The following is a 24,492-nucleotide window of genomic DNA, read 5'->3' as shown; positions in this document are numbered from 1 at the left end:
CAGCCACGAAAATCTTACTGTTCACATCACTTTCTCCACAGAACAACTCCTTCCCAAAGAAACTGAGTCCAGGTCACAGTGTTTGCAGATTCAGGATTATATCATACATAAACCACATTAGTGATGAAATTTAGATAAAATCAGTGATCATTACAACCAACTTTTTATTGTGACACTTGAAAACACCACCTTCCAGTCAGAAGCAATGAACAGAGCAAAACTTCTCCCCCCCAGATTTCTCATCAGCAAGCTGCTGAGAACCAGTATATGTTGAACACTTCTGTTGGTGGTTTTTTTTGAAAGTGCCATCCCCTAAAATTCATACAAGGATGCTTTCCTTGCAAATTCCCCTGTAATGCAGCATAAGGGCTAGATATACAACACAGTAAGTCAATAGAAAGACTCTTAGTAACTCTGATGAACTATTTTTTCTGGCTCTAAAATAGACTGTATTCTGAAATGTGTCCAGTCTATCTGTGTGCAGCCAGCCATGGAGCACGTCTACCTAGAAACACAGATACAACCTACAGCTTTCCAGCTCCAGAGAACACGTCTGAGAGTCCAGGGGGAAGCGGCTGAAGTCCATGTTACACATTGCTGTCACTGTGATCCTAGAAGTCAAAAAATGAGAAAGGTTGGTTTCTATGAGGAGCCACAAAGGGACAACATTATCACTAATAAATCATTCTGCAGCTTTAGAGCCAGCAATTATGCATAATGTTAGCATTAAATCCCCAGGAAAATGCCTACCAATTCTCCAAGTCCAAGCAAGATGGATTATACACAGAAACTCCAAAGGAAGCTGTCATTTCAATATCTATCAAGGAACTAAAGCACTATATTGTACATTACAGTAATACTGTAATGTCAGCACGAATACTTCCACTGTGTTTTATATCTGACTATTCCCCTACAACGCAACAACATAAAATAACCTTACCATTTACATTCAAAGGTTCTCTTATGTCCAGTTTGATTAAGGTTTCCTCATTTTCCCTGTAGCTCAGTTCCCTCCATATTCACCCCAAAAATGACACAAGCCTGAGGGACATGACCATCTTTATCGCAAGCCACAAAATTCCTCCTGTATACATATTATTAAGGCAAACCCAGTTTATTTCAGTCCTTGATCAAACTCTTTTAATCTGGGGGGTGTATTTCTGGGGCAGAGGGTATAAAAATGGGTGCAGCTGTTTTTCAACAGGTGAGATTTACCTATGTTAAGTTCGTGTCTTAGCTAAAGAGCTCCAGCAATCACAGCTCCCATTTTTAAACGAGTCCAGTTGTGCACAACATCGCATAACAAGTTTTCTAGTGGGTCAGTGAACTTTCTCTTGTGGACAGATTTGCAGTGGAGCTCCTGATTTAGTAGGAGCAAATCAGCTGTGAGTCATCGTTTCAGAGGCCGACTTACGTTGGCCGTGACCATTATCTAGATTCATTGCAGATGTTGATAAAGAACTTTTCTTCTGTTCAAGGGATTGTGATCCAAATCCTACACTGACCTATGCACTCATCGCCCCTGAAAAGCACATGCTGTTCATTTTGACTATAAAACTAGAGCAAAATTTTGCCATATGAGCAAAACTTAGAGAAGCTTTTGGGGGATATGCTCCAGAAGCTATACTGTAGCAGTGACCTGCCCTAGTTGTGTGTAGCACTTAAGCATTTTATAACTCAAGTCTCATTACAAAGTGCTATTTTCTTTCCTCCAGGTCACCTAAACTGTGGCACAACCTGTGGTCATGAACAATTCATTAGTCAGTGACAGCACAGAAACTCAGGTCGTCAATAAGATATTCCTCAATTAGAGTGCAGTGTTCAGGTGATCTTGAAAGCCCAAGGCCCAAATGAGGAATGAAATATCCCTCAGCCCAGTGCCAACCCCATGCAGACATCTCAAGACACCTGAGGGTATTTCCAGCGTCACTGGACACCCATGCTTGGTCAGCTGGATCACGTTCTGAGTGTCCTAAACACCACCAGGACCAAATGCCACGCAGATTCTCATTCTCTGTGGATTTTACGTATCAAATCATCCATTTAACTCCTATGCTGTCAGCTGTGGTTAACTCTCACATCCTTCTCTCTTGTAGGTAACATTAGAAAGTCACATCATCTCCTCAAGAGCTCACAGAAAATTTTGAAAGTAAATACTCTGCATGTAGGCAAATGAGCAGATCTGAACAGAGACAATGTTTGCCATTAAAAGTACTTGCTCCTTCATTTTCGTTGTTGAGCACTACTAACAAGTGGCATGCTGCTGGCTTCAGCACATGAGAACTGCAGGGTATGAGCAATGGAAACAGATATTCAGTTACACCAAGCAACTCCTGTGGAGAAGGTCCCTACCCTCCTCCTGCTCTTCTCCCCTCGCTGCTGACCCAAGCTTACGCCTAACCTCCTTCATTTTTCCTTCTCCTTCTTGTCTCTCCTGCTGCGTGGCACCTTCATCCTCATCTGGTTCTAATAAAATACACAGTGTCTTTAGGTGCTTAGTTAAGGTGTGGCTAATCAGACCTTTCATGCAATAAATGGATTTATTAAATGGGTTCAGAACAGGGAAAGTGTTCCTAAGTGTTTGGTCAAGATGGGATTTTCATCATTAGGACCAGGCAAAATGAAGTGGCCACATAGTTCATACTCTCTTTCTTACACACATACACACACATTTCTTTGTGGTTTTAATAATTTATCCGGGGTTTTTTTTAAATAAATTCAGTAGAATTATATTTAGACTATGAAACCAGTGAACTTTATTGCCCCCTGGTTTGGTGGGATATTATCCTACTTGGGACAATATCACCCACTATGCTCATTCTTCAAAGAGAGATAGCCCCCTGAATCAAACTTTATAGAAAACCTTTCCTAGTTTTTGAGAATTATTTTACCATAGCTGAAGTGAGTAAGTTCCAGAAAGATCTTAGAACAGAAATCCTTGGCTACAAAGCATTCAAAGGTAACTGTACACTGAGAGCATGTTTTCTGTCCTGGGGAAATGTCCTTTTGTCTGGCCTCTCGAGCTTTTCTCCTCTGCCAGTGTATTTTTCTCTGCATCTCTTTTTGCATTCTTCTGAAGGAAATTAAACCTGCTGGGATGCTGATGTGAGCAGCCATAAAGGTGGCCTTGTTAGAAGGGGGAAATTACTGAGCAAAAGAAAATGTCTGCTGAAAAATATTGACAGAGAAAGGCCTGCCAGCCTAGGAACCAGACACATCTTTGAGAAGTGCAGCTGGACTCTTTGGAGTGCAGACAGTGTACCTAGAAACTGGAGACATCCTGAGATACCATCGATAAGTGCAAAAAGAAGGGGGGGGGATTGTAAAGGCAATTGATTGTCTGAAAAGGTGGAAAACAGTCTGGAAAATAAAAATTGGTCTGAAAGAACAGAAAACATCATCATCTATTGGCTGTCACAGATGAAAAATAGAAATTAAGAGCACCTATTGGCTGCTCAAAGTGTCCTACACCTTCTTATGTCCCTGTCATATAAGGAAGACATAATTTTTATCCAAAATGGAGCATCTTTCTCTGAGAACTTCCCATGCTGCACATACTTCTCCATTCCTAAACAGGTTGAATTCACTGCATGAACTTTCTATGAGCTCTTGGACTCTCACTGGGGATGCCCGGCAGACTCCAGACCCTGTGACACAGAGCATCTCTGAAGTGAGACTCTGCCTGTTGTCTCATTCGTCCCTGTCTGGGCCCACTTCTGTGGTTGTTGTGGTTTGTCCTCCCACCCAGGGGATGATTTGGTTTACTTGATGATGGTATCACTTGATACCAGTATTGTACACCCATACAAGCAATCTAACATAAGTATACCTGCTGTTATATTGTTGATGAGATGCTCCACTAATAGTAAGTTTGTAGTAACCTCTAACAGTATATACCTCGTTAGTTATTGCTGTTATTGTCTGTTGCTACACAATTGATAGATACTGTATTATGGACCACTGATAGTAATTTGTAATAGCATGATCTATACATAAATTCATTTTATTAATCATACATATACTTGCTAGTGGTGATTTTGTGGTAGTTTACTTGCTCATGGTGATTTTTGTGGTATTTTTGGTAATCTGTAATAAGGTAGAGAAGTTTAGAGGATTAAACGTCTCTGTCCTTGTGTATTACAGAATCCTGGAAACTCATGGTCACAATCTGTGTACACCCGCAGGCTGGGTAACCCTTTAGGTCATGACAGACATATCTCAGGATTCTTCCAGCCAACAAGTCTGCTAGGGACTATAGGGTGTCTTTAATACTGCTATTTCAGCTTCAATAAACTTAAACCTTTACATCAACATGGCAACACCACCAAAAAAAAAAAAAAAAAGTTTTTCTAGACAAACAGGAAGCAAAATAGGATAATTATAGAGGTCACCATCTGGTATATCAGCAGCTTCCAGTTTAATCACACACTGACCCTGGGACGAACATCCCCGCTCGACTAAGCCCTCCTCCGACTGCAAAGAGTTAGGGGAATGCTTCCCCTGGGAGGAGATTATCCTGTTATTGCCCACAGCATGGTTTCTCACAGCTTCCTGCAAAGCATTTGGTACTGGACGTGCTGGAAATAGGGCTCTGCATCAGCAGTGGGAGTAGTAGGGTTGGCAGTAGCAGTCCTGGTGGTCACCAAAGCCATGCCAGGAGCAAAATTGCCAGTGAAGCCCCAGGGGATGCTCAGGAGCAGTGAGGCTGCACGGTTACCTCATGCTGTAGAGGACATGACCGTCGGGGAACACTCGCAGCATGATGTTGTCCGTGGTGGTATCGTGAATGAAGGACCTTTTGGAATGCACGAAGAAGACATCGGGGACCCAGATCTTCTTTACCAGCCTGCCGTCGAAGGTCATGCTCTTGTTGGTGGTGCTGGGAAATGAGAGACGCTCATCCTTCCAGTAGTGCCTTAAGTACAGAGTCATAGTGAAATCCTTCACAAAAAAGGAAGAGAACCAGAGAGAGGTCTGTCAGTGTTGCTCTCTACACCTAGGAAACACCAGAAAGAAAACTCACTCCTACCAGGTAGATGAAATCCCTCCCCTCTCAACTCCTGTTTCTTTCCTGGACCAATGCTCTGTGTGAATAGATTTTCCTGACAAAATAATTTCAGCCAAAACAAAACATAAACAGCCAATCAATGTATTACAGTACCCACTAATGTTCAGATCCCAGAGGGATATAAATATGCCCCAAGAGGAGCACTGCCCTGCAGAAATGATTCTTCAATCCTGGCAAAATTATCTCCAAGGACTATGGTATTTGTAGCATGTTCAAGAGGGAAAACTTTCAAAATTAGCTTAGTGGTCAGGCTAAACACTAAGAAATTTAACCCCCAAAGAACTAAATTGTTGCAAACAGCAACAAAGTGACAGAACTGTTTTTCCTACCATACAAGTGTATAAATAAAGCTCTCTTTTAAGCTCGTTGAGGGAGCAGGAGCTTCAGTCACACAAAGGAAAACATCTGTTTGTTGATAGCAACCTGGCAGCTGCTGCTTTCAGAGCTGAATCTACTCTCTCATGCTGAGAGATCAAATACAGTTGTTTTCTTTATATTCCCAATTAAGCGAGTGGTTATGGGAGCTGCAGCTGCCAAGCCTGGGCAGGCAGCAACACAGGCTGGGATCTCTTCCTAACCACGCGGCAACTGTTTTCTAAAACCACCACCTCATTTTGCTTTGCTGACAGCAAACCGTCAGTTAACCTGACTCACCGTTTCAAAGGGCTGCCTGGCAACAGTCTCGCGTTACCAGTAGGTTTTTCATTAAGTTGTGGAAGAAGTCTCCAGTGACAGTCCTCACCTTGCTGCCCTGTGTGGGGCAGAGCTGGCCAGACACGTCCCTCCCTGGTCATGGCAGAGACTTGCCGGAGGGACGCTTCTGCTCACCCACCTGCAGGTCTCCACCTTGGCAGACTGGTCCCAGCCTCCATCCCCACTCCCCCCAGGGATGATCCCAGCTCCTGTTCCCTACTGGCCACCGGCCACCTTCCCCTTACAGCAATAGTCCCAAAGAAACATTTCCAGCCTGCGGCTGCGAAATGCCTCTGTACAGCTCCATCATCAGAGCACAGGGGGACAGGGACCGATGTGGCATCAGCCAGGCACCCTCGGCACGACTGAGAGCCACTATGGAGGAGGGGGAGAGCCTGCCTGTAGGGACAGCGCGGGAAGGGCCACACCACTTTCCAGGCCACCAATTTCCCTGTCCCACCAGGCAGGAGCCCTCTCCTCTCTCACCTCTAGCTCCGTTCTCTCTCCTAACAGGCCTCCAATGGCCAACACACAGGGCACCAAACAGAGCTGCAAACAAGAAGCCAAAGTGGCAGCTGATGACAGCTTCTAAGTATACAATCCAACTTATGGATGTTTTCTCGTAGCGTGAGTCAAACGAGACGGTTTGCAATCACTGACGGCTTGTTCCTTTCTGACCAGCACACATGCTAGTTACAAGCCCAGAAAAGGAGTTTATTTCAGCACTCATGAGTAGGAAAATCCCTTAGGAAAGAAGTTTTACAACAAACTGAGAGAACAATAGTACCTGCTGGAGGCATAGCAAATGCACACACACAAGTGCCTCACTTCTGGCAGCAATTTTCATGTTTGTGCCACACTCCAGGCAGCCTCAAGAGCATGCCCTGCCAGTGCACACAGCAGCAGCCCATCCATGCCAACCAGCCAGGCACCAGTTTTAAAACCACGTGCTTTAAACAGCCCCTGGCTGCTGCCATTAACGCACACTGTCTTGCAGGTACAGTGGGTTGCATTGCGACGCTTCAGTCTGGTGCTTCTTTGGGGCACCAAGTGCCTGCTCAAGCAATGATAGGCAAAGACTGCCCAGCCGAGGGTACCTGATTTCTAGGGCCACTAACCCTTCAGAGTGGTTTGAAACAAGCCCTGCCTGCAGCTCTGCCCTGCCTGCAGCTCAACGGGGAGACGAGAAGGGCACCCTGCTGCAGGCACAGCCAGCCCAGGTGCCCTGGCCGTGCAGAGAGCTTACTGCCCGCCCTCCTCTTGCAAACACCCATGCTGGGAAAAACTGCTGGAAAAACAAACCAGCGTAACCCAGACTGACCTAGGAGACCATTCTTCTACCCCAAATACAAGTCAGCAACCGCTGTGGAAAGCACTTGTCCTGTGGTGGGAAAATAGAACTGCGGAGCTATCAACAGCAAAAGGAGAGAACTGACCTCAAAGCTTTCTGACGGGCAAGATTTCTGTTGAAATCAGATGCTCCTGACAGAAAGCACTGCCAGTTATTTACTTGCACTAATCAGGTCTCTTTGCTGCTCTGACATTATCTTGATATACTGGAGCCTCAAGTCTCCTTGCGACAGCCATTTCCTGCACTGACAGCTCCCTCCCACGCGCTTCATTGCACGCATCCCCCCAAACCCTCTCTTTCAATATCCAGGCAGGCAAGCTCCCTTGTTTTAATGAAGATGTAATTGCACCACAGTAAAAACCCATCAACCTAAAGCTCTTCCTTTCAGTCTTCAGGCAGAAGGAGGAAGGAAGCAAGAAGCTTCCTCTTATCCTCTATGTTCCCCTTTCCACTTCTCTTTCCAGTGTTTTTATTCCATTTCCCATATTAGGAAAAAAAAACCCAAACAGGAAAATGCGTGCATCCTTTTGCTGGGAACACCTTGAAACCTGTTGAGGGTTAACAACTGCATGTATTTCTTCCTCTTTTTTAATTAATAAAAAAGTAAAGATACTAAATCACAATTGAACTTGGTGCAAATTTTCTGAACAGCATCATCAGTGACTGAAGGACTATTCCACCGCACCAAATTCCACTTTGGCAAAGGCAGTTCAGGCTCCCCCTGGCAGTTCCCACTCATGGACCTCAGTCACATTACTCCCAGTGATGAAGATGCAGGAGCAGCTCCTTCTCATTTACATTGCCAACTTAATTTTCTAATGTGCCTCCCAGAATCATGCATTTGAAACAAATGGACTTAATGGTTCCCTAAGGAAGAAAACCCCTGCAGTAAGCATGGCTTATATGAGCTTCACTATGTACCTTCAAACCTTCATACGCAGCTGTTTATAATTTTGGTTGTGATAGATACTTCATAGCACTGATTATTCTCCCATTTAAGATCCCTTTTTCCTTCATACTTCTAATCTTTATCTGAAGATACAGAGATAAGCCTTTCATCACCCGGTTTTATCAAGTCTTTAGTCCTGAGTACAAGCCTCTTTGAATTTGCCAAATACTGCCATTACTTTCATCTGACCAATAATTTGAAATCCATAGGTTTCAAGTGGGAGGGACTTTTTATGACTAGGAATAATTGAGGCTTAAAAAAGGATTACGTACCATGTCAACCTCAGAAATACTGTCCAAGCTTTCAACTTGCACATCCACCCCAACAGGAATTGCAGGGCCTGTAGGAGAATGAGATTTAGATATGTAAATTACTGTTCTTTTATATCATCTGCATTTAATTAGCACTATAAGGTAGCATGCAAAACATTTCTGAGCTTATGTTATACTTTTCTGTCTTTGATTCTTCACGAGAGGGCCGGGGGAAGAGTCAGTGAATAACCATGTAAGGCCCCTTTTGAAACACTGAATTATCTTCCCCTTGGCATGTGCTGTGATGGTGACACTGTCCAGCTAATCCAGAGCTTGGATAAAACATTTGCGTATGTTTTTAAAAGCTGAGCCATCCCATCATAAATTTTAGGCCTTTATGAACAAATTTGGCCCCAAGAACAGGGGACTGAGAAGAAGAAACTGCAAGCAATGAGCTTTTCCTTGTGGGTTTCTCATTTCTTATCAACAAGACAAGCTACATTAACCTCTCAAGAGCCCATCACCATTTTCATTCATACAATTCATTGATGATGTTAGTAGTTTTCCACAGCAGTTTTAAAATTAGCAACCAAAGAATTCACAAAGAGTAAATAAGCAGAAAACATCCCATAACAAATTCATACTGCTCTATTACTAGAAAGCCTGTATCAAAATTTCGCCATAGACTGCTGCTCATTAATGACCAGGACCTCCTCATCTTATTCCAAAGTTCCCCACAGCATGTCCTCACACAGCCTTTTCCCTTTCTGGTGCACTGAGGAGGTCAGTGCCTACAGCAACACGCACACCAAGCACAACCCATGGGGGCAGGTGAGCGGGAACTGCTGAGGAACAGTCCAGGTGGATCAGCGGTTGCCTTGAGCTCTCAGTGTGTGGCAGCGGGTCTCGCAGGGCTCAGGCTGATGTGCGTACCTAGAGCGTATCTCCAGCCTGGGCACCGTCAGCGAGACAGACTGTGGGGAAGGAAGTAGCAGCTCTGCAGACAAGACTGGGACTTGCCCAGCAGAAATGAATTTTCCAAGGACCATAGTGGCCTCCATGAAGGTTTGCAAAGATTTTTAGCACCTAGATTTTGAACCTGATTAGCAATTCTATGGTATTTAAGAGGCACCACAACCGCTTGGTAGATCCACACCCGTATTTGCGCAGTGCCATGCACAGCAGGGCCTGCTGCATGCATGTATTTAGCTACAGTAGCATCTTTCTCAAGACCACATCCAAGATCTGAATACGCTGTAAGCCTAACAAGACAGCAGAAATGTTCTGAGAAAGCAGTGCACATTTGCAAGCTGCCTTCCATCCCGCTCCAGTACCTGCAGCAGCACGCAGACTCCCACACATCTTCAGGGCTTTTGAACACAGCTGCCCTGGTTTCAGCTGGGACAGAGTTAATTTTCTTTCTAGTAGTTAGTATAGTGCTGTGTTTTTGAGTTAGGTGTGAGAATAACGTTGATGACACACTGATGTTTTCAGTTGTTGCTATGTAGTGTTTATACTGAGTGAAGGATTTTTCAGCTTCTCATGTCCAGCTAACAAGAAGGCTGGAGGGGCTCAAGGAGTTGGGAGGGGACACAGCCAGGACAGCTGACCCAAACTGGCCAAAGGGGTATTCCATACCATATGATGTCATACCCAGTATTTAAACTGGGGAGAGGGCTGGCTGGGGGCCACTGCTTAGAGACTGACTGGGCATTGGGCATTGCAAGTGGTGAGCAATTGCACTGTGCATCACTTGTTTTGTACATTTTAATTCCTTTATTATTATTACCATATTGTTGTTGTTATCATTATTATTATTTTCTTCCTTTTCTGTCCTACTAAATTGTCATTATCTCAACCCATGAGTTTTACTTTTTTTATTTTATTCTCTCCTCCATCCCACTGGGTGGGGGGAATAAGCAAGCAGCTGTATGGTGCTTAGTTGCTGGCTGGGCTTAAAGCATGACAACAGCATCATGTTTGCCTCTGCTAGAGGAGTGTGGTGGGTTGACCCTGGCTGGGTGCCAGGTGCCCACCAAAGCCACTTTATCAGTCCCCTCCTCAGCTGGACAGGGGAGAGAAAATATAACAAGACGTTCACGGGTCAGGATAAGGACAGGCAGAGATCACTCAGTAAGTACCATCACAGGCAAAACAGACTTGACTTGGGGAAATTAATTTAATTTATTACCAATCAAATCAAATTAGGGTAATAAGAAATAAAACCAAGTCTTAAAACACGTTACCCCCACCCTCCCTTCTTCCCAGGCTCAAATTCACTCTTGATCACTCTACCTCCTCCCTACTCCACTCCCAATTTTCTCTACCTCCTCCCTCCCAGCAGCACAGGGGGATGGGGAATGGGGTTGGGTTCAGTTCGTCACACGTTGTCTCTGTCCTGCCAGCAAACCTGCTCCAGTGTGGGCTTCCCACAGGGTCACAGCCTCCTTCGGGCATCCCCCTGCTCCGGCATGGGGTCCTCTCTCTCCAGGCTGCAGGTGGAGATCTGCTCCCCTGTGGACCTCCCTGGGCTGCAGGGGGACAGCCTGCCTCACCATGGTCTTCACCACGGGCTGCAGGGGAATCTCTGCTCCGGCACCTGGAGCCCCTCCTGCCCTCCTTCTGCACTGACCTGGGGGTCTGCAGGGCTGGTTCTCTCACATCTTCTCACTCCTCTCTCCGGCTGAAGTTCCTGCCATGCAGGGTTTTTTTCCCCCTCTCTAAATCTATTCTCCCAGAGGCACTACCACCATTGCTGATGGGCTCAGCCTCAGCCACCAGCAGGTCTGTCTTGGAGCCAGCTGGCATTGGCTCTGTCAGGCGTAGGGGAAGCTTCTAGCAGCTTCTCACAGATGCCACCCCTGTAATCCCCCCACTACCAAAACCTTGCCACACTAACCCAATACAAGGAGAAAGAAGCACCAACTCAGCTTCAGTAGGGAAAGGGTAATCACAAAGCCCATGAGACAAGCTGATTACTGCAACTGGCCCTGATACAGATTTTACTACGGCTTTGATAAGCCAGCCTCACCGAATTACCGCAGAGCATGCTGACGGTGACACCGTCCCCCTTCCACCTGCACGGTTCTGGCCTGTTGCACCTGCGCCGTCCATTGGCAGCTGTGCTGGGTACAGGCACCCTGAAGCAAGCCCTGTGGAGCAGGACCAGACTCCTCAGCACCACCAATTCCAATTTAAGTGACTGTTGCCCCCAGCAGTGAAGCTGTAACGTGGCTAACCCAGCACTTTTAGATGACTCCTAGATGCTAACAAACACCTACACATCACATTCAGACACACAGCCATGCACTTCATGCTTTAAAAGAATGCCAGCAAACATTTGGTCACTACTATTCGTGTCTTGGTGGTGTCTGTCCAAGCTGAAGGGTGTTTGCCAGGAAGATTCACGTGGGGTGAAATTCCAGTTAATCAGCATTGGCATGTTTCTCTGGAGCCCAGAGACTTCAGTAAGATTTTTCACTCAAATGACACAAGCCCATCTTGCTCCCTTTCCCGGCTCCCTTTCAGTTGTTTATATACTATAAGGAGTCACAGGAGGCCAAGGAAATTCTCACCCTGTTGGCATTCCGCTCCCCTTCTCCCAGGTATTTCCCAAAATAGGAAAACCCACAAAGGCCCAGTCTGCACCTGACGATGAAACACAGACATGCTGTCACAACCGCATCCAGCAGCAGGGCCAAGAAGTGCTGAAGAGTTTTTTTCTCTTGTACACAGGGCTTCATAACACAGGTGTGCTCACTGAGCAGGCGAGAAGAGTCCTCAGCCTCCCCCTTGAATTACACAGGGAATGACTTTCAGCAAAGGATGAGGTTGCATGGAGGAGCAGGCTGAGCTTGCAGTGGGACCTCCTGTAAGACTGTTTAGCTCACTGACCCATAGAAAATTAACCCAGCCAAAACCAACAGCAGCAGCAGCAACTGGACTATTTTCTTCCAAATCAGGGACTTGAATCAGTCCAGGGAAAGACCTGTCAGGCGGCCGAGTCTGCTGCCAGGGCCAGAGGAGAGGTGTGGAGGAGGACAGCAGGTCAGAGAGCCCTCTGCCTTTGGTGGCACGGGCTCAGGTCCTCACAAGCTGGTCCCTGCCTGCCAGGCCAGGAAACGTGCTCGGTCCCTACGGATCTGGCCACGAGATGTGACCGTTCATCAGCCAGTGGATTCCTTCCACTGGATTCTCAGACCATCGTAACTCATCAGAGAGAGGCAAATCCATGGCAAAATCACAGATGTCTTTTCCTTGCCACGTGTCCTTTCTTTTGACTGGCTCCCTGCCCTGGGAAGAGACATTGCTTATGTCCCTGGCAGTTGTGTCATTCCTAACATGCAATTCAGCATCCTGCAGACATGATCAGCACATGGCCCTTCTCTCACCCCACAAATGCATCATCTTCTGGTATGGCCAGAGGAAGTGGTGGCTTCGTTACATGGAAATATTGTAGCAACGGCTCTGCAGTGTTCTGCTCCCCTTCATCCTCTTCAGTTGAGTAGTTGTGGAGTATGATAAGGTCTAATAAGCAAATTAGCTTATAGAGTGCTGTTTTTAAGGAGGTGGTTTGTTACTTCTGGTTCTTTCAGTTGACCTAATAAGTCATGCTACGCTGCTCTACAAACCCTGCTTGTCTTATATACAGTATTTTAATGCAATCCTTTTCAATCTGAAATCACTCTATGAGTTTATACCTTGGTTGCAGCCACACTTCTTCCTACTCTCTATGATTATTTAGGACACTGAGTAAACAAAAGTTAAAAGCAACACCAAGAGAAAGAATTCCTATATGACATTCCTCCTGCTCAGTAAAATGTGGTTTAGGTTTTTTTTAACAAGGTAGACTGTGTAGCAAAAAGCACTGTATTTGTGGTGATAACACACATTTTGATGTGCAGTATAATCAACAGGGAAACAACACAAGCTTGCTGGTAGGCAGTGCCCTGCTAGCAGCCAGTTAGCCTTTCTTTGCTCAGATACCTCATAAAGTCATGCATGGTAATCAAGGAGAGCCTGGGAAATGATTCAAATACTTATCTATTCCCTTAATGCCTTTAAATACCCAATAGCTCTTCAGTGTAGCCATATTTTTGATACTTAACTTGGGCCTCTGCAAGAGCAAGGCTCAATGCTGAGGGTAAGACACTTCAGAAAGGCTCCACAGTCCAACACAGCCCACATCAGGGCAGGCACAAGGCTGCCACTAGCCCTGCCTCTGGCTCTTGCTCTAGAAAGCACTTGTAATTAATATTATCCATTGTCACACACAGCTGTTCGCATTGCAGTGGCGCCCACAGTGCTGCCATCCCAAACTGCCATGTTGCGGTAGGCACGGTGCTAACAGAGAAGACGTGGTGTCTGCCAGGACGGCTTCACAGTGTGGTCAGGTTGTGCCAGAAGAGGAAGGCAGCAGTCATCCGTGGTGCATCCCGCTGGGTCTCCCTGGTGCCGAGGGGCTGCATGGCCAGCACATGCTGGGAAGCCCCCCCAGCTTCCAGGCTGCAAGAGACACTTTCCGTGTAGGAATGCTTAATTTAGCCTTGATTCAGGAAATCAACACCCATCCAAAGTCTATTTACTGCTGTGATTTCCATGCTTGACTGAACACTAATCACAGATTTAAAAAAAACAACCGAAAACCAAACACAAAAAGCCAAAACCAAAACAGAAGAACACTGCCAAGTTGGTATTTGTCCCTCTCTCCTATTCCTTCCCTACCTGCTCTTGAAGATAAAATACTCTGCCCATGTTCTTTTCTTTTTTCATATATCTGCACCAAATGCTCAGTTTGGCTCCCGGATAACCAGCCGTTACCTCATTGCAAGGCCGAAGTCTAAGGTTCAGTCTGGAGCTGCCATGAAGCTTTATTAAACCCAAAATAAAGGGTGTTCAGTGTAAAGCCAGATGGTCTGGAAAGCCCTTGAGAGGAGAGGCCTGAGGTTGGGTTAGGTGTCTTGTACATCAGTGAAACTGCTTTTACTTTCTTTCTTTTCTGCAGTTAATCATGAATTTGAGGGATGATAGAACAGTGAGTATAATAGAGAGAGGGAGAAATCAGTTGTACTCTGGACTCACACGTGAAGTTCTTAATACAGACAGTATGAAAATGAGACTGTAAAACTTACTTTTCAGTGGAAATATTTACCCTGCCCTTCTTCGGCAAAATCCTACTACAATCAGCAGGAGCCGTCACTGCTTTTCCCTTCTCCCTGCTCCTCATTCAGCACCTGGGGCTGAGGCGATGACAAAGCACATGAATGGGAACAAGGGTATGTTGAGACACCATGACCCTTTGGAGGAGGCTTGGACAAGAGGTTGGGCTGAGCATGGAAGAGTGGGTGAAGAGCCAGAGGGGCCAGCCCAAGTGTTGCTGCCTGGGAGCTAGTGACAGGAATCGAACGATCACCAAGTCCTGCTCTAGGCAATGAGCATAACTGATAAGGATAATTACGTATTCGCTTGGCCCATCACTCTTCAACACTTCTACTAAGATGCGGTTTTGCAGAGGCACTTGATGAGAGCAACACTGTAAATGCATGCAGTGTCTGAAGCAAAACAGAAGCCCTGTAAACAAATGCCCTCTTTAAACCACAGAAACAAACCCTGGGTTTCCTTAAAGGTCATCTTGGCTACAGCACATACCATTGAATTAAACGGCTGTTGATTAGTCACAGAAAGATGTCAAGAGATCTTTGGTCTCACTAATCCTTGGAGTTGATTGGGAACTGCTAGCTTTTTTAATCCTGTCCCTCTGGAAACTATACTGTTGAACCACTGGTGCTCCAGATGCTTTGCCAAATTCCCCATCAAATACCACTAGGGATAAGCAAACAGAAAAAAATCTTTTTATTGAGAGGGAGCAGAGGATGAGGAAAGTGTGAAGGGGAAGGGAAAAGAACAGCTGAGATGGTATCTGACACGTTGAGCAGGTAGACAGACGACAAGTAACTTAGATTATAGCATTAAAAGTGAAAAAGCCCTCATTGACCAGCTTTTCCTTGTCATAAACAATGTTTATCAATACTCATTTTTTTCTTCAGAGAGAGGAAAAACAGAAGGATCAGCTTGGAGAATTACAAGCAAGAAAAGACCTGAATACTGTAACACTGGAGAAATCTCAAAGCTCAGGCTCCTCTCTAGGATGTTCACTGCTGGATGGGAACTTAAACGGATCCCATGTGAAAGCTGTGGATTTGGCTGAGACGAGGAAGCAGTGCTGCTTTGCTCAAAGACTGCAGGCCCAGCAAAGCTTTTCAGCTCATACTTTAGGGTCTCTGAAAAATGTCAGCCAAATTCATAGAATTTTTCAAATTAAACATGAGCCTAAGTATTTATAGAGCAAGGTCTAGAGAGAAATTGTATAACCTTCAACTGAAGCATTTCTTCCCGAAACAGCAAACACATCAATTACCTCCATCACTGTCCACAGCAATATCTTGCAGAACTGAAATCCTAATTCAGCAGGACTGATACAACCAGAAAGCAAACCCTGGAATCTTAAAAAACTTCATAAAAGTCACAGACTTTTATGGCACAGACTTCCACTTACAATACAGAAATGAACCCACGAATAAACTATTCCCCTTGCATCTCAGACACAGCACGGCGGCAGCTTCCACTTAAGACACTCACACAGTTACCAGCAAATTTCATGATACAAAAATTGGAAATGGAAAACAGAAGATTTTTCTTTTGAAGGAGATATTTGTATTTGCATGTTGAGAGAGGATGTAAGTGACCTGAAGCACAATCCGAGGCTGATAGGAGTGCTTCTACTTTCTCTCTTGTATTTGGCAGGATCCATTAGCCACAGAATTTCTGCACAGAATTTTCATGTGACATGGTAGAGCACCCTTGCATCTTCTTACTGTAGTGTCTTCCAAAACTGAATCAGCAACAACTTATTTCTATAAATTCCCACACGTCAGTGTCCTTGCCTCAGATCAAACTTGGGTGTTATTAAAAAGACACTCAGGGACCAGGCTGTCAAGGTGTTTGCGGCTTTATAGGTATTTACTCCTTTGCCAAATTCACAACCCAGTGTCCTGAGAACCAGTGGTGAGAGTGCTCCTTCATTTCTCTTTCTTCTGCAGTGACATGCTGTTTTGTGACCTACTCTTCAATGAAAGCCATTACGCATTCAACTTAGGTGCCACATACAGAAAAGATGCTGTACAGAATACCTTTAGAGAAGACCCACTTTGCATCTGCATTCAGCGGTTGTACAAGGAGAACAGGCAGACACAACAAGTCTCCATTTTAGACACCAAGACACTAAGAAGACTTTGTGGCTTGTTTCACCTTGCAAAAACTCCAGTTTGAATACTAAACTCTGTCCCAGGTTGCATGGCACGTCTGGTCTGGAGCTAACCCCTCCAGGGAACCCAGGAGGTTTCCACAAGTGCTGTTCAGGAATGACTTGAGAAGGTGCCCAGCATTAAAACCTGTCACGTCCTAGGGTGTCTCAGTACCTAAAACCACCCACTGAAGAGCAGCATGAAAGCTGCAAAGGACCAGCCAGTTCCCAGTCAGAAACAGGTACTGCACACAAACATGGTTTTTATTTGTTAACAGTGCAGCAGGCTTTGGAAGATAGGGAATAGCATGCTACCATGAAAATGTCTGGAATCAGTTTTCCACTCCAGCTCTGAGAGACTAAAACTTTGCAATATCTCTTTAATTTTTCTCTTTGGCAGTGATTTCAAAGGCACATTGTTTTTCTCTGAGACTGTCTCTCTGTCGCCTCATCTATCTTTGAAGGAGTGAGGCAGACATAGGCCCTGAGATAAAAATATCTACATGAGAAACAAGCAGGTTTGAGACTTCTTTGCTGCCAGATACATTGCACACACCCAGAGAGGCTCACAAATGTCCATACAGGATCCCATGTCTGCAAGCTGCAAAACAGTCTTCAGTGTTTCTGCATGTATGTGTGTGTGTGTATATATTTATTTTCTTTTTTTTTTAATGTATGTATATATGTCTGAGACTTCCTAGGTGTGGGCAGCTCAGCTTCCAGGCAGTCACAACCAGGATACGCTCATCCGCTGCCACATGACTGCAGAGACCTTCATTTCTCCACATCTCATTGAGGGAGAAGCAAGTTTTATTCCAGCCCTTGATACAAACCCTAAGTGAACTACTGATGCTTCATTCACCCCGCCATTCATCCATCCTGACAAAAATACTGCCAAGAAAGGGCAGCAAGGACCAGCTGACATTAGGCTATTAGGCTATGAAGAAATATAATAAAAGTACAGCATTAGGCTGTTCCTCAGCAAAGAAGATACAGCTATTTTAAGTATCAACTAAAGCTGCTTATTCACAGGCTCCCTGTAAAATACGAGATGTCATAGATGAAATGCTTAAAATGGATGTTTAAGGAAGGCAGCAAACCAAACATTTACATAATCCTTAAATATTAATATTTGTAAATAATACCTGAACATCTGCTAGCTAGAACAAGGTCACTGACATGGAGATAACTCCCTAACGGTCATAACAAATGCAGTCTATTTTAGCTTATGGAGGTTACTTTGAGCATCAGCAAAGCAAAAATCTTTGTCATTACCACCATACCCAATAGCTTGTCTCTAATGGGCTGAGAGCAGGCAAGACAATCATGTTTATCGGGCTGTTAATAAACTTACACAACACTTGCTTGCTCACTTGCTCTTTACAGAGATACTTTTTCTTGAAAAACCCTTCGCCTTTCTCTAATGTTTTTCTTCCATTTCACGTTGCATAACCCCAGCCTGCTGTGTCCAGTGGTCACGGCTGTGTTGTGCTGACAGCTTGCTGACTGTCCTCTGCAGACCAGCAAGAGTCACCATGGTCACCATAAAGCAGGTGCAGACCCCTTTTTAAGCTTAAAGTTCAATGGTGAAGTTGTAGACTGGTCCACCAAAAATGTTGAAGGTTAACAGCTGCCCGTTATTTCACCAAGCTTGGGAACCATCATATTTACAGTACTGGGCTTCTTTGTAGTCTAATGTCACTCACAATTTCCTTCTGATATTATTTATGTTTTCCAGAGTCGAGTTGCCTTTCCCACCTGCACCATAACATCACAGGCCCAATGCAATGCCATGGGGCTAGGGTCTCCTTTAGACCGTGGTGCCTGAGCTGCTCTTAGACAGCAGAGACGGTCTTAGGGCAGCGACCAGGTACGGTCACACACATCCCACAGGCTCCTCTGCTCTGCTTCTGCAGTACAAAAGCCTTTTTATCCTACATAGGTCAGACCACATCAGTTTGATTGGGATTGCCACTGCAAAAAACTGGAAGGATTCACAGTGCATAGCAAATCACTATGGCTGCCTGACGAATAACATTACAGGAGAAAATAAAAGGATCGCCTCTTACCAGACTTTTGTTTTCTTTCCCTTACATTTTTTTTCCGTCAGGCTTATCATCTGTCCCTAAAAATACACTGCATCACTCTGCAGCTGTGCAAGAACCTGTACCACCTGAGCTATCTCTGTGTGTGAGAGTCATGCTTTCCAAGGCTGGAGCCTCAACAAAGCTGTTGCCATGTTTGTTCCTTGTCACATGCAACTTCAGCACAACTTTGCTAGTATCTCACCTTTGTCCCAGGTAGCTCTGCAAGATAAGGAGGTTTTGAGCAAAAATTAATGAAACGAAAATTAAAGAAACACCATATTTTTCCTTTATAAATAAAGTCACCTTCTCACTGAGAGCTGTTAGGATATTTCTTAATTTTATAGATGTTACTCCAAGTTTTTAGGCTCTAGGAATATTCTAATGCCATGATGGGATATAGCATGGGAAAACAAGACAAGAGGGAGATTAAAATGCAGTTACATTAGCACTGGAAGAGTAATCATGTGAATATGTGTGTTTATTTGGTGTGAACTGTGCACAAAGTTGTTCCTCACAGACTCTGTGAAACTGATAAAAAACAGTAAAAATTTGGTCTGTTTACAGAAATACAGTGCAGTGGTGACATTGGACATCAAAACCTAAACCATCAGCACAACAGAACAAAACCCCTCAGGTTCCCCAAAAAGCATAGGCATCATGCCCTGACATACATCCAGCTAGGAAAAAAAAAAACAAAATCACAGTGGCTCCCCAGCTATCTCCAACCAAGTCAAGGGAAGGAGCCAAATCTCCTCCCAGAGAAGCCCTGTCATTCCACCCCATCAGAGCCAGGAACCAGCCGGTCTTTTGGCCAGAGTGGTAATAGCTGCACCGAGGAGACACCAGTGCTTCCAGTCTGTCCACATCAGGCATTCAGAAGTCATCAGCCAAGCTTCAAAAACTGAAGTTGGCTTAAAAAAAAAAAATTTTAAAAAAATCTGAAAACCTAACACAGCACCCTAAAATTTAACAGCTTGGGTTTCTAAGGGAGCATTTGCTTTGAGGCTTTTCTCTGCTGCCTAGAAGACTAGAAAATTCCCTCTCTGACACTGACACTAATTTTTGCCTGCCGAAGGGAAGATCCCTTCCTTTTGGGATGAGCAGGGTTTGTCACTGACTTCACTGGCTGGGAAAACCATTTACTGTTAAAACCAACTCTGTTCAACCTAGAGTCACCAAGGCAAATAAGGATCCCATAGCTGCACTCTCTCTCTGAGCCAGCTATTTTTCTCTGCTTGCTCTATTCCCTCGCATTTTAACATGACAAAATACAGCTTGGATGGCCACCCTCAGTGAGACTAATTTAGTAGCGACTGCTGTCTCATGAGCTGGCAAAAGGCAATCATTTGGGATTCTCCTCCTTCCCACTGCCATAATTTACAAGCTGTGCATAATCCTGTCCACTCGGTGCCTGCAGCTGCATACAATGCGGGCAGTACCTGTCCCAGGGCTACCAGCCTGGGGTCCTGTGCGCCTTCAGATCTAAGCCTGCCTCTGCACTTTGCTTCTCCCCTCTCGTTTGCTCCAGGACAGCCACTAGAACAAGCACGCTCACCTCCCAACATGATCAGGGGCAAGCAGGAATGACCTTCAGCACCAGAAACACTATCTTCTCTTCTCTGAGTGAACAGGAATAATTCCAGCTCAGGCACCAGCCTTGCAGTAAGGAGTGAAAATGGTCAGAGGAAAATGTACTTGCAGCCAGATTATTATATGGTAGTGGTTCCTATCTGAATGTGGGAGAAGAATAAAGCCGAGAAAAAGTTACCGGCCACAGGAGCTTTCCACAATGCTCTCTTTTAAGGCCTTGGGGAGGGAAAAGGAGAAGGACAGAGGATCTACAGGATGGGAAGTAGGGGGGGACCCTCTGAGCTTATAGCAGGAGAGGGCATACCTGGTATTTAGGGGTGTTATGTAGACTTTCGTGAACTCACTCAACAGAGCATGGTATCTACTTCTCAGCATCTAGTCTTCTGTTAGGAAAGGTGAAGTGTACCAGATTAGCAATCCATCTTCATGTGTGTGAAACCATGCAGCCTCCTATCCCCCTTCAGAAGACAACATACAATCTAGTGACACAAATCAATGAAGCGTTGATCGAAATCAATGAAGTGTTGATCCCATCATTGGAAGTGTTCAAGGTCAGTTTGGATGAAGCTTTGAGCAATCTGTTCTAGTGAAAGATGTCCCTGCCCATGGCAGGGGGGTTGACTAGATGATCTTCAAAGGTCCCTTCCAACCCAAACCATTCTGTTAATCTGTGATAAAGCACTGCTGCGCTGGGCAAGCCATGTGGGATCACCAATATCCATGACAGAGCAGCATGCCAACAAAACAAAGCCAGACTGAAGGTGGTGGACATCCAGCCAACACCTCACAGATCCAGGCTTTGCAGGCAGAACAGAAGAATAGAAAAAAGAAGGCTAAAAATTCAGGTAAAGAAAGCCAAGACCAATAAACAAACAAATGGGAGACTGAGCCAACAAGGTGGCTGGCTGGACAATCCTGATGGTAACCATCTCCTCCTGGAGCTAAGAAGATTTAGGTCGGTCCCTGAAAGCAATCTCACGGCTCCCTGGTTTTTTCATCTTTCAGAGGTCAGGTTCCTTCCCAAATCCACCTTGCTGAAAGGCTCACCTTCCTAAAGCAGCAACCCAGCAGGAGAGGAAATACCAGCAATAAGCCATAATCTCCCTTTCCCTAACCAGAGGGTGAAGCAGCACTATCACTGTCAAGGAAATACCCACCTGCAGCCGGTGAGAGGCCCAGGGGCAGCTCGTTCAGCATCGCTTTTACAGACGATTCAAAAAGGAGTGGGCATGCCCAGTGCCTCCAGAGCCAGCTCCCAGACCTCAGCCCGGAGCCTCAGCTGCACGTCTGGGATTGTCAGATGTGCTCACGCCAGCCCTAGGGAGATTTGCCTATGTTCCACCCAAAGGACAATTTAAGGCAAACTCTTCAACCCTAGAAACAGCAGATCAAGTTTACCACTGACTATCAAAAGAGTTACCCCCAATGGGCCGGCTGGACTGCAACCTGTTAGTAAATTACAGTGGGTTTGGGGGCAAACCGCTGGTGATGACACATTTTGGGCTCTGGAGATATATAAATTGTGAGCATGGGGACAGCACCGTGCTGTCAGATCAGCACGTCTGCACTGTGGGATGGGAAACATCTTTCCAGCCACACCAGGAACAGGCAGGTCAGAGAAGTTCTGTTCTATGGACTAGGTGCAAAACGCAAAATACTCATGTGACCCTCTGGACAGGGAGATGTTGCACTTCATCCTAGAAGGCCGATTGACAAAGGATGCAATATTAGTCATTCAGCGAAAATTGCAGAAAACTCTGTCCTTTGGTCTGGGGAGGCCTGGTTATTGATCTAATCGGAAGATGGATTTCCCTACCGGTATTCCAGCACATTTTTTATTCAGGTCCTCTCTTACCTCTGCAGTAGTGACTCTAGAAAGGTCAGGTGAGGACATCCCTGTAACTGGGTACGACAGAAGTGAAGGTGACGGAGGCCTCCCCTCCTGCTCTTTTGGTTGCTTTAGAGAGTTTGAGACAAGATTTTACCTGGACAAAAATACTCCATTTTCTCCTAGCAAGGATGGGATGTGATCCACCTAACGAGTTCTTTATTTTGCAATTTGATCACATCAGCTGAAAAGCTCATTGCAACTTCACAACTACAAACAAACGTTAAAACCTGCAGCTTGTTCGACTTCTCAACAGAGTGAAACACTTGCTAGAAGGGTCCATCGTGAGCTCTGGGGAACACTGGCCAAAAAAAGAGCCAACTTCAGCAACAGCAAGGAGTGTAGGAGCTGTACAGAGGACTATGAGGTGAGGATGAGGCCTCTCCGAATTGCCTCGAATATCTCCTAAGACTGCCCAAGTCCTTTCCCTTCACACCAGTGCATCTGGCCAGAGTTTTTTTCCATTTTTTTAATTAGAGGATTAATGAGATAATTAGATGAGCATGAAATCAAGTGAACCATTTTATTCTCACCTCCAAAAGCCGGCCGCATGGTGAAGTCATGGTCGTCCACTCTGAGAAGCTGCTCCGTCTTTCCTTTCCAGGTTTTGGTCACGTCATGATTCTTCTTATAGATATGACTGCAAAAGACAGCAACAGCATCGGTCTGACGGGGTCTCTGGGGCCTGAGCGGTGCTCTGCGGCCGACTCCTGCCCGCGCGGTTTCATCTCCGCAGGAGCAGCGGCTTTGCGGGCGCAGCCCAGGGAGGGCAGCGGGGTTGTTGCCGGCGCGGTGGCCCCAATGCTGCTTCTTGGCAGCTTTAACCCAGGCAGGCCCCCCAGCCCTTCCCTGCGGACAGCCCTGCCGTCCCAGCTGGCTCCGAGCGGACATGGTGCTCTCTCCGCCCTGGACACCACGGCTCCCGGGGAGGCACGAGGCCGAGAGTGCAGCATCTCACGGAGGAGCCGGGATGCAGCAAATGTGACAGAGCAAGCAACAGTAGGAGCGGCTGACTCTGCCCCACACGTTACCCAGCCGGGGCTTGGCTGGGTACCAAGGCGACATTATTGTGAGAAAAACTTTTTTCAGTGGCGGTCACACAATGTCATATGCTATTCTGGGACTGTCTGCCCCACAAACATCGGCTGAGTACCAGCAGTTTGTGTGGACAGAGGGCTCGCTTTGCCTTTTGACTATTAACAGTGACACAATCACCCATTTCCCTCCACAGCAGCAGGAAAAAGAGGGGTTTTATCTAAAGAAGTCAGCAAGATCTGCCATCCTTCACTTTTCTGAATATTAAGCGGGGAAAAGTCCTAATTTTTTATCTGAGAGAACATATAACAGTAGAACAAGGATGACAACAACCCCCTGAGAAAAGTGTAAGAAAGTCACTAAAATGGCATAAGTGGGTAACTAAACAGCAGACAGAGAGATACTGCGTGGACTTGTGGAAGAAAATCCAGATCAGCATCCCTGGCGTTCCCCAGCGGTGCAGGAAGAGAGGACTTGGAGCATTAAGATTCCTCAACCCCTTTGCTCTGGGCATAAGATCTGATAAAGTTGTAAATACTGCTGCAATTAGCTGTTTGTCAGCAACTTACTAAAAAGAATAATACTAAATAGAACGCTATACAAAAGGGTTCAGATTTGCCTGTGTGGGAGAAATATTACTGGCTGGTAAAGAACAAAAATCTTGGAGGAAAAATAAAGGGATTACTCTAATAGATAAAAAAAATGAGGGTAAATTAGGCTTAAAATCTTGGTCAAAAATTCAGAGCTTAGAAAACCATCACCACATGCAGAAGTGCAGCTGTGGAAGGGCCATGGATGTGCTTTAGGGTCATTAAAACACAAATCGTGATGAGTATGAGCAAAGGGAACATAAATCACAAATCAGAAGAAAAGTTTCCCATCAGAGCATTCAATTCAGAAAAGAAATTATAAAACCTAAGGGGTGTTGATAGCTGCTGCTAACCTGTTTACTTTAATAAGGAGGTGAAAAAGAAGCAACAGAATTAAAAAAAAACTGTATTAAATGGATGTTTTGAAGGAATATAAGCCTTTCTGCTCCAGGGCACATGCTACATAGGAAAATTTGGATCCCCCTCACCTCACTTTGGGCTCCTGTTTAAATTGGGATGTCGGAGCATCTCTCTCCCTGCTAGCTGTAAAAGAAGAGCCAGCTGGAGCAAGTGCACTCCCAACACGGCTTGCATTAATGTTTTCTTAAAAGCAAAGGGATAAACCCAAGCACAGCCATTAATGGGAATGGTTGGAGGCAAAGGTTTAGCTTTTTATTGCTTGCTGCAG

At 45.4% G+C, this 24,492-nt stretch overlaps 1 protein-coding gene across 1 annotated transcript in view; it reads right to left on the bottom strand.

Annotated features, from left to right (window-relative positions):
* Window positions 1–24,492, bottom strand: part of GABRR2 (gamma-aminobutyric acid (GABA) A receptor, rho 2) — a 40,450-nt gene that overhangs the window by 7,703 nt on the left and 8,255 nt on the right. Inside the window, exons 2-5 of the mRNA XM_010565696.1 lie at window positions 22,713–22,819; window positions 8,334–8,401; window positions 4,718–4,941; window positions 529–611 (exon numbers count right to left, since the gene is read on the bottom strand). Coding sequence (XP_010563998.1) covers window positions 529–611; window positions 4,718–4,941; window positions 8,334–8,401; window positions 22,713–22,819 — 482 coding nt within the window. The remainder of the gene's footprint in view (window positions 1–528; window positions 612–4,717; window positions 4,942–8,333; window positions 8,402–22,712; window positions 22,820–24,492) is intronic.

The sequence above is a fragment of the Haliaeetus leucocephalus genome, unplaced genomic scaffold, assembly GCF_000737465.1.
Source record: "Haliaeetus leucocephalus isolate CR32 unplaced genomic scaffold, Haliaeetus_leucocephalus-4.0 Scaffold195, whole genome shotgun sequence".
Classification (NCBI taxonomy): Eukaryota; Metazoa; Chordata; class Aves; order Accipitriformes; family Accipitridae; genus Haliaeetus; species Haliaeetus leucocephalus.
This window is presented reverse-complemented; position numbering and strand designations above follow the sequence as displayed.